We start from the raw sequence: 13606 nt of genomic DNA on the forward strand, positions 1-13606 counted from the left end.
TTTTCTTATAGTTCCTACCATACATGAAAATAGCATGCAACTTTGTATAGTACAGCCCGAAACATCTCAGTCGTATACAATCGTACCAAACGAGGTTCAAAGATCTTTTAGCTATAAGATATGTCTTCTACCCTATACTTCGTTTTTCTTGTAAGATAGTTTACAATAAGTGAGATTTATTTTCATTTCCAAATATTGTAGCTTTCGTTCCTTTACAGTATAAACCACTCATTTTTCCTTGCCCATTATGGTGAAAACTTATTTATTGTTTATGCGATATTTATGTGATCTTTATTATGGTATTTTCAATATTTTTTAAAATAACCATAACTCAAATGCTTCCAATTTTTTCATTGTGGTTTTAGTAAGAATCAAGGCTTCTATCCCGTGACACAGACAGACAACATGTAATAATGCAGGACTCTTATCTTCTTGGTGTACAATGTTATGTGATGACTTGGGAACAGATATCTCATCTTGCTGAATGCGGTCCTGGTCTTTTCAATTCTGCTTCGTATTTTCGGCCACTGATCCAACTATTCGAGCATCAGTGTTCCGAAATAAGTTATATTGCTCACTCCTTTTCTCGTTTTTTGGTTGATTATAAGCTGACAGTTTTTGATGTTGTATTTGCTTATAATCATTAGTTTTAACTTTTTAATGTCTGTCTGTAAAAACGATCGTATCTTATATCTCCGATATTCCTAAATCCGTATGTGCTAAAGATGAATTCTGAATAAATATTGAACAAAAATAAAGAGAGGATGCAGTTATGCCTTATACGCTTCAGTATTTGACTTCCTCTGTTGTTTCATTTCCAATTCTGAATAAAACCTGATTCCTGATTTATTCAGGCGCAGGTTGACTACTGTGTTAATATCTTTTCCATTTAATCCTTTCGATGTTTTACTTTATCAAAAGCCTTCTGGTAGTCGACAAAATATTAATTCCAGGCAGTTGAAAATCTAGAAGAAAATAGAAAGAACTTTAACTTTTTAGAAAAAAAAGTGTATGCGAATTTTCCCTGGCAAAAAGTGCCAAATTACTTCAATTTCCTGAAAAAATTATATTTCTTTTTAAATAATAAAATAAATTATTTGTTGTTTATTCGATGCTGAATATACGCCTGGATTAAAGAAAGATAAGAAAGACAAACACAACGTTCCATCATAGTGACTTTTAATAACACGAAATAATTGTGAATTAAATATGAGATTTTTAGGTGAAAATATGCTGCGTTCATGCATTACTTTTAATATAAATTTTTACTTTTAGAGAGATCTTTCAATCCTTATAAGCATTAGCATCAAGCAAATACTCAAACAAAGGCCGAGGAAATATGAAGTATGTGAAATACCCTATAGCGCAGTACCAATAATAAATAGCATTGGCATCCCAAGACACAGACTTATCACCCATGGTAATGAAAAGAAAAAAAACAAAAGAACATGAAATATAGCAACTCGTACATAGCAACTTTAGATCAGGTAGATCTTTCTGTGTATAATTTTTAGAAATACCTTTAGTAGATAGGCTCATCAGACTTATTGATGTAACATCTTCACACTTTTTAACTCCTTATATATTTTTTTAAACTCATTTATTAATCACCTCATGCTGTCTTCATCAAGGATCTCTATCACGATCTATTTTGGCAAGTTCAGGTCTTCATAAAGGGTTATTCTGTATATGTTTTTGTTTCGCTAATTTATAGATTTTTTTTGCACTAAATAAATCAAAAAGAAATTTATGGTTATAAACGTAATTACAAAGCAAAAATATTTTTGAACTTTTTACAATGAAGGGCCTTCAATAAAGTATCTCATTATTCATTTTGCCTTCTTCTTCCTACTTGAGGTGTCTCATAATATGAAGTTGTGATAAAAGCACCCTTTTCGGAGACCTCGGTTATTGCTTGGAATTTTATTAAGATGCCTTGTTCCGTTGTATTCTTTATTAAAAAATATACGCATAAAGAAAACTAATTATGGAAGATTTTGTTTAGAAAGTAAATAAATGGAAGAGCATAATAAATTGTAAACATATTTTGTTTGTTAATTGTTTATAATAGACTTGATTCTTAAGAAATGTAGTAAATCTTATAATTTTTTTTTAAATTTTGTCGTTTGCATTTTCCTAATCTATTTTTTGTACCTTTCTATATTACAACCCTTTTTTTGTTTCGATCCATTAAAAAGGGTCTTGCTATTTCTTGCGATAACTGATCGCAACCCTTTATGCTTATAATTTTTTCCTTTTGTTTGAAAAACATCGAGGCACTTCTTTTGTCGATAACCTTTTGCCTTCCAATTTTAATCACTTTATTTTATTAAAAATTTAAATTAAATGAAAGTTCAACGCAATTGCGATCGTTACATATCTACCCTACTCCCCCAGCCGTCTTCGCACATTTAATTTAACATTTTTATATAACAACATTAAGGACATTATGTATTCTCACTCTCAGGTAGTCTTATTTAAAATTCAAAATTGATTTTCATTATTATCACTTATTGTAAATTGCCCTAAAAGAGTTAAAGAGTCTGGACTAAATGCATTCTTAACTTTTAATCGGTCCAAGAATTTAAATTACTCTGAAGTTACTTACAGACACTTAAGTTAACTTATTGAAATTTACTCAAGCAAATTTCTTCAAGGTATTTGAGCTATTTTTGTAATCGGTCACTTATTACAGACCTTTGCATTAATTAGCCCTTTGTACCAGGCTTTTAAGGAACTTAATCAGAGGTTACTTTCAAACATTTAAACTGAGTAATGTGTTGTAAACTTTAAATGGCTAAAAGAAGTATTTATGATCTTGAACTAGGTGTCTTATATCTCAAAAACTACTGAAGATAAAAATGTGAAATTAACAGTTTTGTAATAAGGAAAGAGTGCTCTATAAACGTTGTTTTAGGTACAAAGTGATCCAGGCAGGACTTTTCAAGTTTGCCAGGTTCAAAGTCCAAGCAAAAATTTATTCTGTATATTAAGAATGAGAGTTTAAAAAACGTTGTCTTCTGAGGTTCTACGGCATGATTTTCAAGCATTTTTTCAGGTGTTTAAAGGCAATTTCTAGCAATTTAAATGTGAGTGCAAAATTTCCACAACAATCATGTTTGTTCAGTAGAAAATCCGTAAGCCGTTGAAAGATCTAAATTTCTATCTATCTATTTTCGAAGCTTGTAAAGAGTTGTGGATTCACGGAGTAAGATTGTGTGTTAATCCAATAAATGCAAAGTAACTCTGTCTTCTAAGTGTAGCTTTTATATAGTTGATTTTTGGTATATTAACTGGTTGGATTTTTACATTTGCCTGGAATTCCAGGATTTTTAATTTCGAATTCTAGGAAGTGGGTTCAATTACCTGAATTTCTAGATCCACGAATTAATTTTATATGTAATTCTAAATAGTTGAGCCAGCCAAACTACCTCAATTTCAAGATTTTTTTTATATTCCAGACATTTGAGGTTATTTCGGGATGTGGGTTCAACTACCTGGAATTTTTGATTCATCATTTTATATTATTTAATTTTTTTTAATCAAATAGCACCCTCTATAAGTAAAAGCTATTAAGAATACATTAAAATTTCTCACGTAAAAAAACCGAATTTTCATTCAGAAATCGGAATTATTTAATATGCAGGAAAAACAAAAATAAATCTTTGACACCCTGTATTTTGCATAAACCAAGCGTTTTAGACACCACATGTATAGGCACTTTTTAACTTAAAAAATAATACTTAAAAAATCACCCTGTGAAATATCGGACACTTATTAAATAATATTCTGTACAATCTGTTTTAAAACTCATTTAATTCATTTTGAAATACATTTCTTGGAATAGAGGTATATTCTGCAATAATTCGTTGCACAATATCATCCCAGAGAAAAAATCAAGGAGTGTTAGATCTGGTGATCTTGACGGCGATTCTATTTGATGTCTACTGGATTGGAAACGTATTGTTTAAATATTATCTCAGAGGACATAGTACGGTGGCTCTCCATCTTGTTGAAAATGTATTAGTTCTTTGTTTAGGTTCCTATTTTGATTAGTATCTAACTGATTTTCTATTTGTTTCAATATAAGAGTTTCGAATGCTTTCTATAGTATGTTTCGCTATTAGATTCGGACCATTTATAAATATGGACCCAATAATAGTATCAGCCAATATTTCTGCCCATACATTTATTTTTTCTGGGTATTGTCCTTCCCTGAAAACATGCGGAGTTTTCGGCACACCAGTTATGTTTATTAATAGAACCACTTCAAAGAAAAAAAAATACATTCGTTGATAAAACATGATATAAGATAAATAAAAAAAACATAAATTATTGAAATTCCTTCATAAAATGATTATTAGAATTCTCTCAAGACTTTTTTAGTAATTTTTGAAGAAATTACTAAAATATGTTCGCTAAATATCAAGAAAGTTGATTTTTTTATTCCAGGAGTAATTCATTAAAATAATTAATTTCTTATACATGACAAAATCTTGAGTTCGATCAGTCAAAACTTTCCAATTATTGACTTATAGACTATTCTAAAGATTTCTTTAGTATTTTTTAAAGAAATTCCTAAAAGTTTACTTACAAAAAATTAGAAAAGTACAATTTTAATTCAAGGAATACCAGTAAAAAATAAAATAATTTTTCTCTTATATGTATAGAAAATATCTTGAGTTTTAGCAGTAAAAACTCTGCAATTATTGATTAATGAACTACTCTAAAGACTTCCTTAGTCTTTTTTAAACAAATTACTAAAGTATACTGACTAAAAGTCGGAAAAGTGGAGTTTTTATTCCAGGAATGCCTGTAAGAGAAAAATAATTTGTCTCTTATTGTTTCGCGAATATCTGAAGTTCGATTGATTTAATTTTAAAATGATTGATTACAAGACTATTTTGAAGACCCTTTCAGCGTTTTTTTTTACAAAAATTACTAAAACGCATTCATTAAAAAGACCATGAAAACATCACGACTTAACAAACGTCCGTTTAAGCAGAAATCCCATACAATTTCGGGCCATAAAATTGAATTCAACATTCATCATTTCAATCAAAATCTGGAAAATCCAAACTAATGACTGGCGTATTTTGGTAAAAAGGCAAAAGCGACGTTTTGTAAATCATATCTGATCCCGACCGACGTTCATATTATTATTATCTGTCGGTCGGGATCACTTCGGGAATTTATTTGTTTAATAAAACAATGAAACAGTTGGTAAAACTGCGGTTTTTGATTTATGAATACATCAATATCGTAGAAAAGGTAAAAAGGCGTATCACTTGCCTAGAAGTATATTAAGAAAACTGTCGCTTATATAAAGATCAACATATTATACACGTCCCTGTTGAAAAAAGAAACTGAAAAATAATTAAATATAGTTCAAAGAAATGACTGAGACAAAAAAATTATCATAAATGTGATACCAGTTTAAGAAAGATAAATAAACCCTATATGAAAAAAAATTTTGAAAGTTAATAAATGAACGAGAAATTAACTACAGCATCCAATTACACCCCTTTCTTTCTTTCCGAATTAAATTCAGGGGAAATGGGAACGAACAAAGATTTAACGAATTGAAAACTACAACAACGGAAATAAACTGGATTAGATTGTAAGGGCTGACTTGGGGGAGATAATTAATGTTATCTAATGACTTGAAAGTGTGTTTTCTTAAAATATTTAATTATTTCGTTAAGTTTAGAAATATTCGTTTAATTTATTATTTACACCTAAAATATAGGGACATACAATTAGATTACGTAACCGAACTGTCCTTAATTATTATCTTGGGCTCGATTTGGGTTGGATTAACCTGTAGACCACTATAACGACCCCTTATACTCCATAGTATTAATAGCATTATAAATGAATTATGACTAAAAGCGGTACTATAAAGTTAAAATTATCCTACGCAGATTTAAATTATAATGTATTCTAAAAAATCATTACATAAGACCCTATTTCGATGTGATTGAATACTTAAGTGACTGAACACTTTAAGTACTTGGTTCCTTAGTCGTTTAGATAAATTCTGCTTGTTATTTTCTTTTATATATTTAAGGATTCAATCTGATTTTAAATTAGTATTGAGATATGTGAGAGAAAAACTATAATTAGGTATGGAAAAAGAGAGTAAATATGTATTTTATCTGAGAATAAAAAGATATCAAGCATCCTAAACCCAACGATATTGGAAATATCGAAAAACCAAGTGGTACATCGCATGACGTCTCAAAGGTTAGCGAGAATTTTCCGCAACAGCGTTCTGCCGAGTATATATAGAACCGCATCGCCGATAATAGTCAGTTGTCAGTTCAGTAAACTAAAGTTCGGCATATTGACACGAAATTTAAATAGATATAAATAAATGCGATAAAAATAAATATAAATCTAGTAGCCGTGAGTGTGTTTTTATAATATAAGTGTGTAAATAAATTAGTTGACTATATCCAAATGTTTTAATTCACACCTAATGAACGGAAAATTGCTACAATACGATTTAACCTATGACATGAATATTCTTGATTCCTTGATGATTTTAACTTCAAAAAGTAGGAAATTGCAAAATTTGTTCTTATATGATCAATAAATTAAATTATTAAATTATTATTAAACCGCCTATGTTTCATTGGTAATATTAGATTTCTATATACATTCCTTCCAGCTCCCTATAAATGTGATATTATTCTGCTCGAAATATATTATCTCGATCCTTATACCTTAGCTCGATCTATATTACATATGTCATTATTATATAATTAATTGGTCGAGAACAGTCAGGGTTTTTTATTTATGCTTTTAAGGATATAATTCTGCTCTACCTTTAATGGTTAACTTAATTAATAATGAATGGTGAATAAGTTAAGGTTTTATTTTAAGAAAATAATTGTCTCGATAGTTGCTTCTTTGATTCATAGATTGACTTAAGTATTCACTCGATGTAGTTATCGTGAAAAATACATAAATTAAAAGAACTGGCTCAAAAAACGTTTCTGAGCAAACTATTATTTTAGTTTGATAAAAGTAGTCTTTGATTTAAGTACTCAATCGATATACTTAGAAATTAAGGAAACTCAGAAGTGGCACAGAAATTCTTGCTCAGTAACTTTAAACTTAACTAGTAATTTTTTTATTTTCTGACTGAAACACATCAAGTGGATACTTATTTTCAGCTAATTTTTTCCAAATAAGTAATTTTCGCTATCATAAACCCCCTTAAACCGACTGTTTAAAAAAAAAACTCAATTTTTTATAGAACTGAAAGTGGCGAAGAATTACTGTTTTAAATACTCCGTACATTACGTCCATTGAATCAACTCTCAAAGAATTTAAAAAGTTCAATTAAAATTAACTTATTGCACCACAATTCAACCATCTCTCCCACCTAGGACCTGTCAAAAATGACATGTCGTGGATTTGTGGTAGTCAATATGACAGCTTGTCTACCTAGAAGGTCCAAGTCAATGACTAAAGGTTAAAAATAATTGTCTTAGGATTGCTCGAATAACTTCGCGAGGTCTAAGTAACCGAATTGAATATTTAGAAGATTGAATATAACCACTTCGTAAATTTTTCGGCGATAACAAATACAGTGATAAAATTATACTACCATTTCTTATGATTATTGATCCTTTATGATGAATAAAGCTCGTTTATTTTAGGTTTCTAGTGCATTCAACGATGTTTCACTAGTACCATATGATAGTGGCCTCAAGTACTTGATTTATGAAAAAAAATCGTTTTAATATCTCTAAAATTAAGCGAGTTATGAGGTTTCCAAATTACCATTTTTTGGCGCTTTTACCAGTTTTTCTACAGTTATGAGCCTTAAGGCATTGTTCTGATCTTAAAAATTGTTTTAGTCACTATAATTAAACAGAAACACCAGAAAATTGTAAGCTGTGCGAATTCAAAAAAAGACTTACCCAGCTCCTTCACCTTTTCCTAAAAATATTTAAAACCTCATAACGTTTAAACCACTGGTTCGATTTTAAACATTCTTCTTGATTCTGAAAATGTTTTCAGGCCCTTACTTACCAAAAACATTTTTTTTTAATCTTTAAAAATGTTTAAAAAATTAAAGACTTTTAAACCAGTGACTAAATTTGAAAAAAAATGTTGTACTTCATAGGGCCTTATAGTAATATAGTAGAGTTAGTTGAATCTATAATCTTCGAAATAACACTTTCTTGTTCTGGTAAAGGTATTTTATCCTTAATTTTTTCCCAGTATTAATAGTTGCAAACAGATTGTCATGTCTTTAGTTGTGAGAATCTCATTATAGTCATTTACTATGTCCATATTTATTCTGTGATTTATTCGCTTGTATGTGGCATTTATGCCTGTTTGCATTTTTGTCGTTATATCAATAAATTATTGAAGACCTTATGATTTTGGTAAAGTGAGATATTTTTTAACATCTGACTTTTTTCCTATCCCTTGTATCATACAAGTTTAAGTTTATATCTCCTGTGAAAATATTCCAGGCATATCTTTAATGAGCTTTTCATTAAACAAATTTTATATTTTCATATTTCTAACTTTCCATTTTCCAACTTAGGACGAGTTGTTGAGGAGATTTGGAGGAGTCTTGTACACCACAAAGAAAAAATAAATTTTGAGTATTATATCTTATTGAATAATTAATGATACCAGATAGGGCTCCAACCCCATTTGTTTTCGAAATATAATACAAAATAAGGGTGAAAATATAGCAGAAAGTCATAATCTGTTTACTAATGTCATGGATGAGATTTATTTTGTTTCGTATAAAAAAAAACATAGAAAATACTTTAGGACATTCTCGATAGACATTTCTAAAAGCTTTTTACACTCGTCGCTCTTTTTCTCTGCGGTGACATGCGAGACACGAAATGTTTAGTGACGTGAATGTTGGCTGTACAGTGGCGAACTTTTAAGGGGTTGAAATGTCTTTTATGATATAAATTCGCTTTATTAATTAACAGCCATATTAATCCTAGAAAATCAGCTTAAAATCTTATTATTTCGAATGTATTCGGCTTGAATTTAAATTAAATTTGAAGGCGAACAAGATGATGAGGATCTTAGTTCTTACTTTATACTTACACGTAATGGGATTTTCCTTTGTGCGCGAAAACCAACTTTAATCTCGTATAATGAGTTTGAGAAGGTGGCATTAGAGCAAGCTTAATAATTTTTTTGTTTCAACATGACAGACGGAATTCCGGCAGAAGCCACACATAAATTAGATTGAAATACTAAGAGCAAATTGCTCGTGACGTTCTGCTTTCCTCTCCTCGACGTTTATTTGAATATTTCATTTCGTTCATAATTTTTCGGAGAACATGAAAGGGACACCCACTAGTTTTAGTTCGCTCTCACTGACTATTTTTCTGCGACCCTTCCGACTGGAAGTTAATTTCAAAACCAATATCGTCTATCTAAAATGAGGTCAAAACGTACGACTGACTCTCGGAACCTTAACAGAAAATAAATAGACAGTGTCGTAGGGTTGTTTGCTAATTATTTTTACATGAACAAAATATATTCCATTTATGGGAAAAAAGTAACCGTGTTTTGAATTAATAATTCAACAATAAAAATATATAAAATTTGTTAGTTAGTAAGCATTATATATTTATATTTTTTATGTATAATATATTATGATAGAATCAATAGAAAATATGCTCTCGACGTATAAATCACAAAATCTATGGGTTAGGACGTGATTGAAAGAAATCGGTAAGAGTATGAGAGCAGTTTGAGAAGTTCTAATTTTTTATAATGAAACAATTATATAAACTTAGGTTAGTTTTTCTACTTCATTTATAAAAATGAAAGTATAATTGGAGAAATTGCTTTTTTTGTTACCCTGGTCCGTTACACTCGCGTAAAAAAAATAAAAAAAAAACATTTTATAAAATAGTGAATATATTCAACTATGTTAATGCCCTAACATTTGGTGTAAAAAAATTGAAAATCGGTTAATTAGTCTCCGAGATATAAGAACTTGAGATTTAATCGAAATCGATTTAGATCGATTTAGGCGAAAGTGTCGGTTAAGTATTTTTTGAAATCCTTGTAACTTGTGTAATTTTAAAGAATTCTTTTTCTTTAATCTAAATAAAGTAAATTTCGAGGGTCTCAATAAGTAATGCGCAATCAGATATCGGTAAAAGTGTCGGGCAAGTTAATTTTTAAAGCTTTTATTTATTTATTTAAGTACAAGGCTCTCTTACAGATAGTCCTACCTTTATAACTAACGCAGTAATAAATAAATTTTAATATATTTTTTTCTAAATGAGATAAAATTTAATTGTTTATTTAAAATGATTTTTTAATTTTTTTTTAGGTTACCCTGGCTCCTGGTTACACTTGCGCGAAACATTTTGAAAAAGTGAATTTTTTTAGAAGCATGGTAGTGCGCTATCCTATATTCTGGTAGAAAAAAAATTCAAATCGCTAATTAGACCCCGAGATATCAGAATTTAAAAATTTAGTGGAATATGGCGAAAGTGCCGGTCCAATAAATTTTGAAAGCTTTTCGTAATTATAAAAATTTAAAAAAAATTTAAAAATTATTTTCTTGTTTAATATATTTAACTTTCGAGGATTTTAACTGTTTTTTAGTATTGCGCTGAAAGAGCCGGGCTAATAAATTTTTAAATTCTCATGACCCGCATAATTTAAAATTTATAGTTTAGTATTTTATATATATTATGTCAATTTTTAGTCTTACTAAATAATAGGAATTTAAAAATTGGTGAAGGTGCTAGATAAGAAAATTTTTAGGCCTGTATAACTCTTGTAATTTTGAAGGTATTTGAAAAATTCTTTTTTTGTTTGAATGACATTAACAATATTTTCTTAGATATTGAAAAGCAGAATTGAGCTTATAGGTCGGTAGATAAAACCCTACCATCTTCTGAGTATACAGGGTGTCCAAGATAAGGATCCTAAGCATGGGGATCTCGGTACCTGTTGGAGATACAGCTTCGGTTAAATTAGGAAAAAGTTGTGCACTTTGAAGCGTATTTATATGCCGTTGAGAAACTTCAAAAATTTCCATGGCCTGCTGAGATATTTGGAAAAAACGGAAATTTGCCAATATCGATTTTATTTTTTCCTGGCTTTATTTTAAAAGATATCAAAAAACTATTGACACTTTCTCATTGACACTTTTGATGTAGTACGTGATGGCGGTCTTAAATTTTATATCCGACGTTTTATTTCCGAGAAACCACCATCAACTTTATTTTTTTATATGGCGCGGAAAGAAAGTACACCCTGTATCTGATTCCATTTTTTATTACAAATTCAACGATGTATCACATGTCACATTTTTTGTGTTAGTTAAAAGGAAAAATACAATTTTTCTTTTTTTTAAACATATTATTAAGTAGGCTTTGGAAACAAATGCTTTGACATTTTGACGTAAATACCTTTTACCCTTTCACATATTTCTTATTAAATATTAATTGCCGTTGTTGTTACCGTGATTGTCGAGGTGTTGTTTGTTGAGTAATTATTGTTATTTACTGTTGTCGTTATTATTGCTAATATTGTGTTATTATCTTCAAATATGCCTGGTGGTCATTATAGTCATGCAGAGAAGTTTGACATGCTGTCGTGCTACATTTTGTGCTACAAAAATACTGTAAATACAGCAGCAATGTATCTTAATAAGTTATCTAAATTTCCAGATAGAAAGCCACCATGTAAATCCATTTTCTTAGGCTCGAAATTTAAAAGAATATGGTTCGTTTAAAAAGCCTGTTTTATCTCGAAAAAAGGAATCTCTTGAAGAAACTCAAAATAATGTTTTACAAGCAGTTATTGAAAACCTTAGCTATAGTTGAAGACTCCACATGCATACCCTTTCCTCCCCTTATCTATTTATTAGTATATTTATTTATTATATATCTGTACGCACAAAAAATTCGATCAAAAATTATATGTATATATTTTGGAGTTTTAATTCTAGTTTCTCAAGAGCTGAACCACACAGGTTCATTTAATTATTATTGTCAAAAATTGTAACATTTTTCTCATACCTGTTGGACTGGGAGTCATTTGTTTCATCACAATATGCACCTGAATGTCGTGAGTCCGAAACAAATTCAGTTTTCTCGCGATCAGCGTTTTCGTGGTGGTGATCGCTTTTGTATATTCGCGCACCCCGAACGATTTATACGGCACCACGATCCCGATGTTTAGATGAACGATTTTGTTCTTTGCGGGAGAAGTGGGGGGATGTTGCACGTGTTGCGGTTCCTCCTCGGGTACCATGGTCGTCGTGGTAGTGGTCGATCGTAATCCGCGATTGCTGCTTCCTAATTTGATTCCGTTGCCACGTGATAACGATGCGTTTTTGCCTTTAAATTAATTAAAAATAAATAAACAAATTATATTGTATGTACACTTTTTTATACTTTTTTCTCCAATTTTCAATCCTCCTCCCCGTTGTACCTCCTTCCAAGCGGGTCCGCCGCTCACCACCGACGCCACCAATAAATTAAATGCGAACATCATCAACTTCATTTTCATGATCTGAAGACTTTTTGCTTATTTTAACTCAATCGTTTCTTCAACAAAAGATAAACAGTTTTTAGTAAAATGCAGTAACGAGGGAAATACGACGTTTTCATATATTACGTAGGAAAACTAGAAAGAGAAAATATATGAAAGCACATTTTAAATAATATAATATAAAGTTTTCAGTTAAATGTATTTTATATAAAATAATTCATGTTAGTATTAACTTATTCGAGGCTCAAAAAAATAAATAAAATCATCTCGGAAGTTGTTATAAACGAGGAAAATTAAATATAAAATAACTTTAATTTTATTTTATTGAAAAAATTGCATTTTAAAGGTTTTGAAATAAATATTTTTACTCAGAGAATAGGTCTTGGTTTGGCCTTTGCTTTGTTTCTTTCTATTCATCATCATTAAATACCGGCGATTTCCTTTAATCCCATTAAAGTCGAATTGTTTGCGAAAACAGTTTTATTTCCCTTTGTACATCTGCTGGATAATAAATTATTTAAACTAACGAGTTTCGACGACATGGCCGACTGCGAGTCTTTTCTATGTAATTCTTGAAGTATCTGAAAAAAAATTATTAAGTTTTATCTATTTAATAAAAAAAGAGGGAGAATGAATAGAAGGCATAAACTAAAAGCAGATAAATAACGTAGTTAATAGGATTGATGCTATTAACTACATAAATTGCTTTAACAACATTTTTTTCGCGATTTACTAAGCTGACTCGTTAATCCGCTTTAGTATTGTATTACTTTAGAAACCGACGAATTTTTCAATAAAGCAGGAAATTTTTCACCTTTTAACATACTGCAGCGCTTTTACCCGTTCGTGAAGTGTGAATTAAAATAGTCAACTAATTTATTTACACACTAACACTACGAAACACGATCACTTACAACTTGAATTTTTTACTATATTGTTTATGACCAATTTAAATCTCATTTTCTTCTAGTTCACTAAACCGACAAGTGACAACTATCGACGATGCGGTTCCTTATATACTCGACTGACTATAGATCCGGAAGATTCAGACCTTCGAGACGTCGTGCAGTCTGCCACTTGTGTCATG

At 30.0% G+C, this 13606-nt stretch overlaps 1 protein-coding gene across 6 annotated transcripts in view; it reads right to left on the bottom strand.

Moving 5' to 3' along the window:
* LOC126738457 (glutamate receptor ionotropic, NMDA 2B) overlaps positions 1-13606 on the bottom strand; it is a 62831-nt gene that overhangs the window by 46220 nt on the left and 3005 nt on the right. For 3 of the 6 annotated variants that reach the window (XM_050443813.1, XM_050443818.1, XM_050443812.1), the window contains exons 2-4: positions 12888-13100; positions 12423-12654; positions 12045-12365 (exon numbers count right to left, since the gene is read on the bottom strand). In XM_050443813.1, the coding sequence (XP_050299770.1) occupies positions 12045-12365; positions 12423-12537 (436 nt within the window). In that variant the 5' untranslated portion in view covers positions 12538-12654; positions 12888-13100. The remainder of the gene's footprint in view (positions 1-12044; positions 12366-12422; positions 12655-12887; positions 13101-13606) is intronic. The other 3 variants (XM_050443815.1, XM_050443817.1, XM_050443814.1) reach the window with 2 other exon arrangements.

Source organism: Anthonomus grandis, chromosome 7, assembly GCF_022605725.1.
Source record: "Anthonomus grandis grandis chromosome 7, icAntGran1.3, whole genome shotgun sequence".
NCBI classification, from domain to species: domain Eukaryota; kingdom Metazoa; phylum Arthropoda; class Insecta; order Coleoptera; family Curculionidae; genus Anthonomus; species Anthonomus grandis.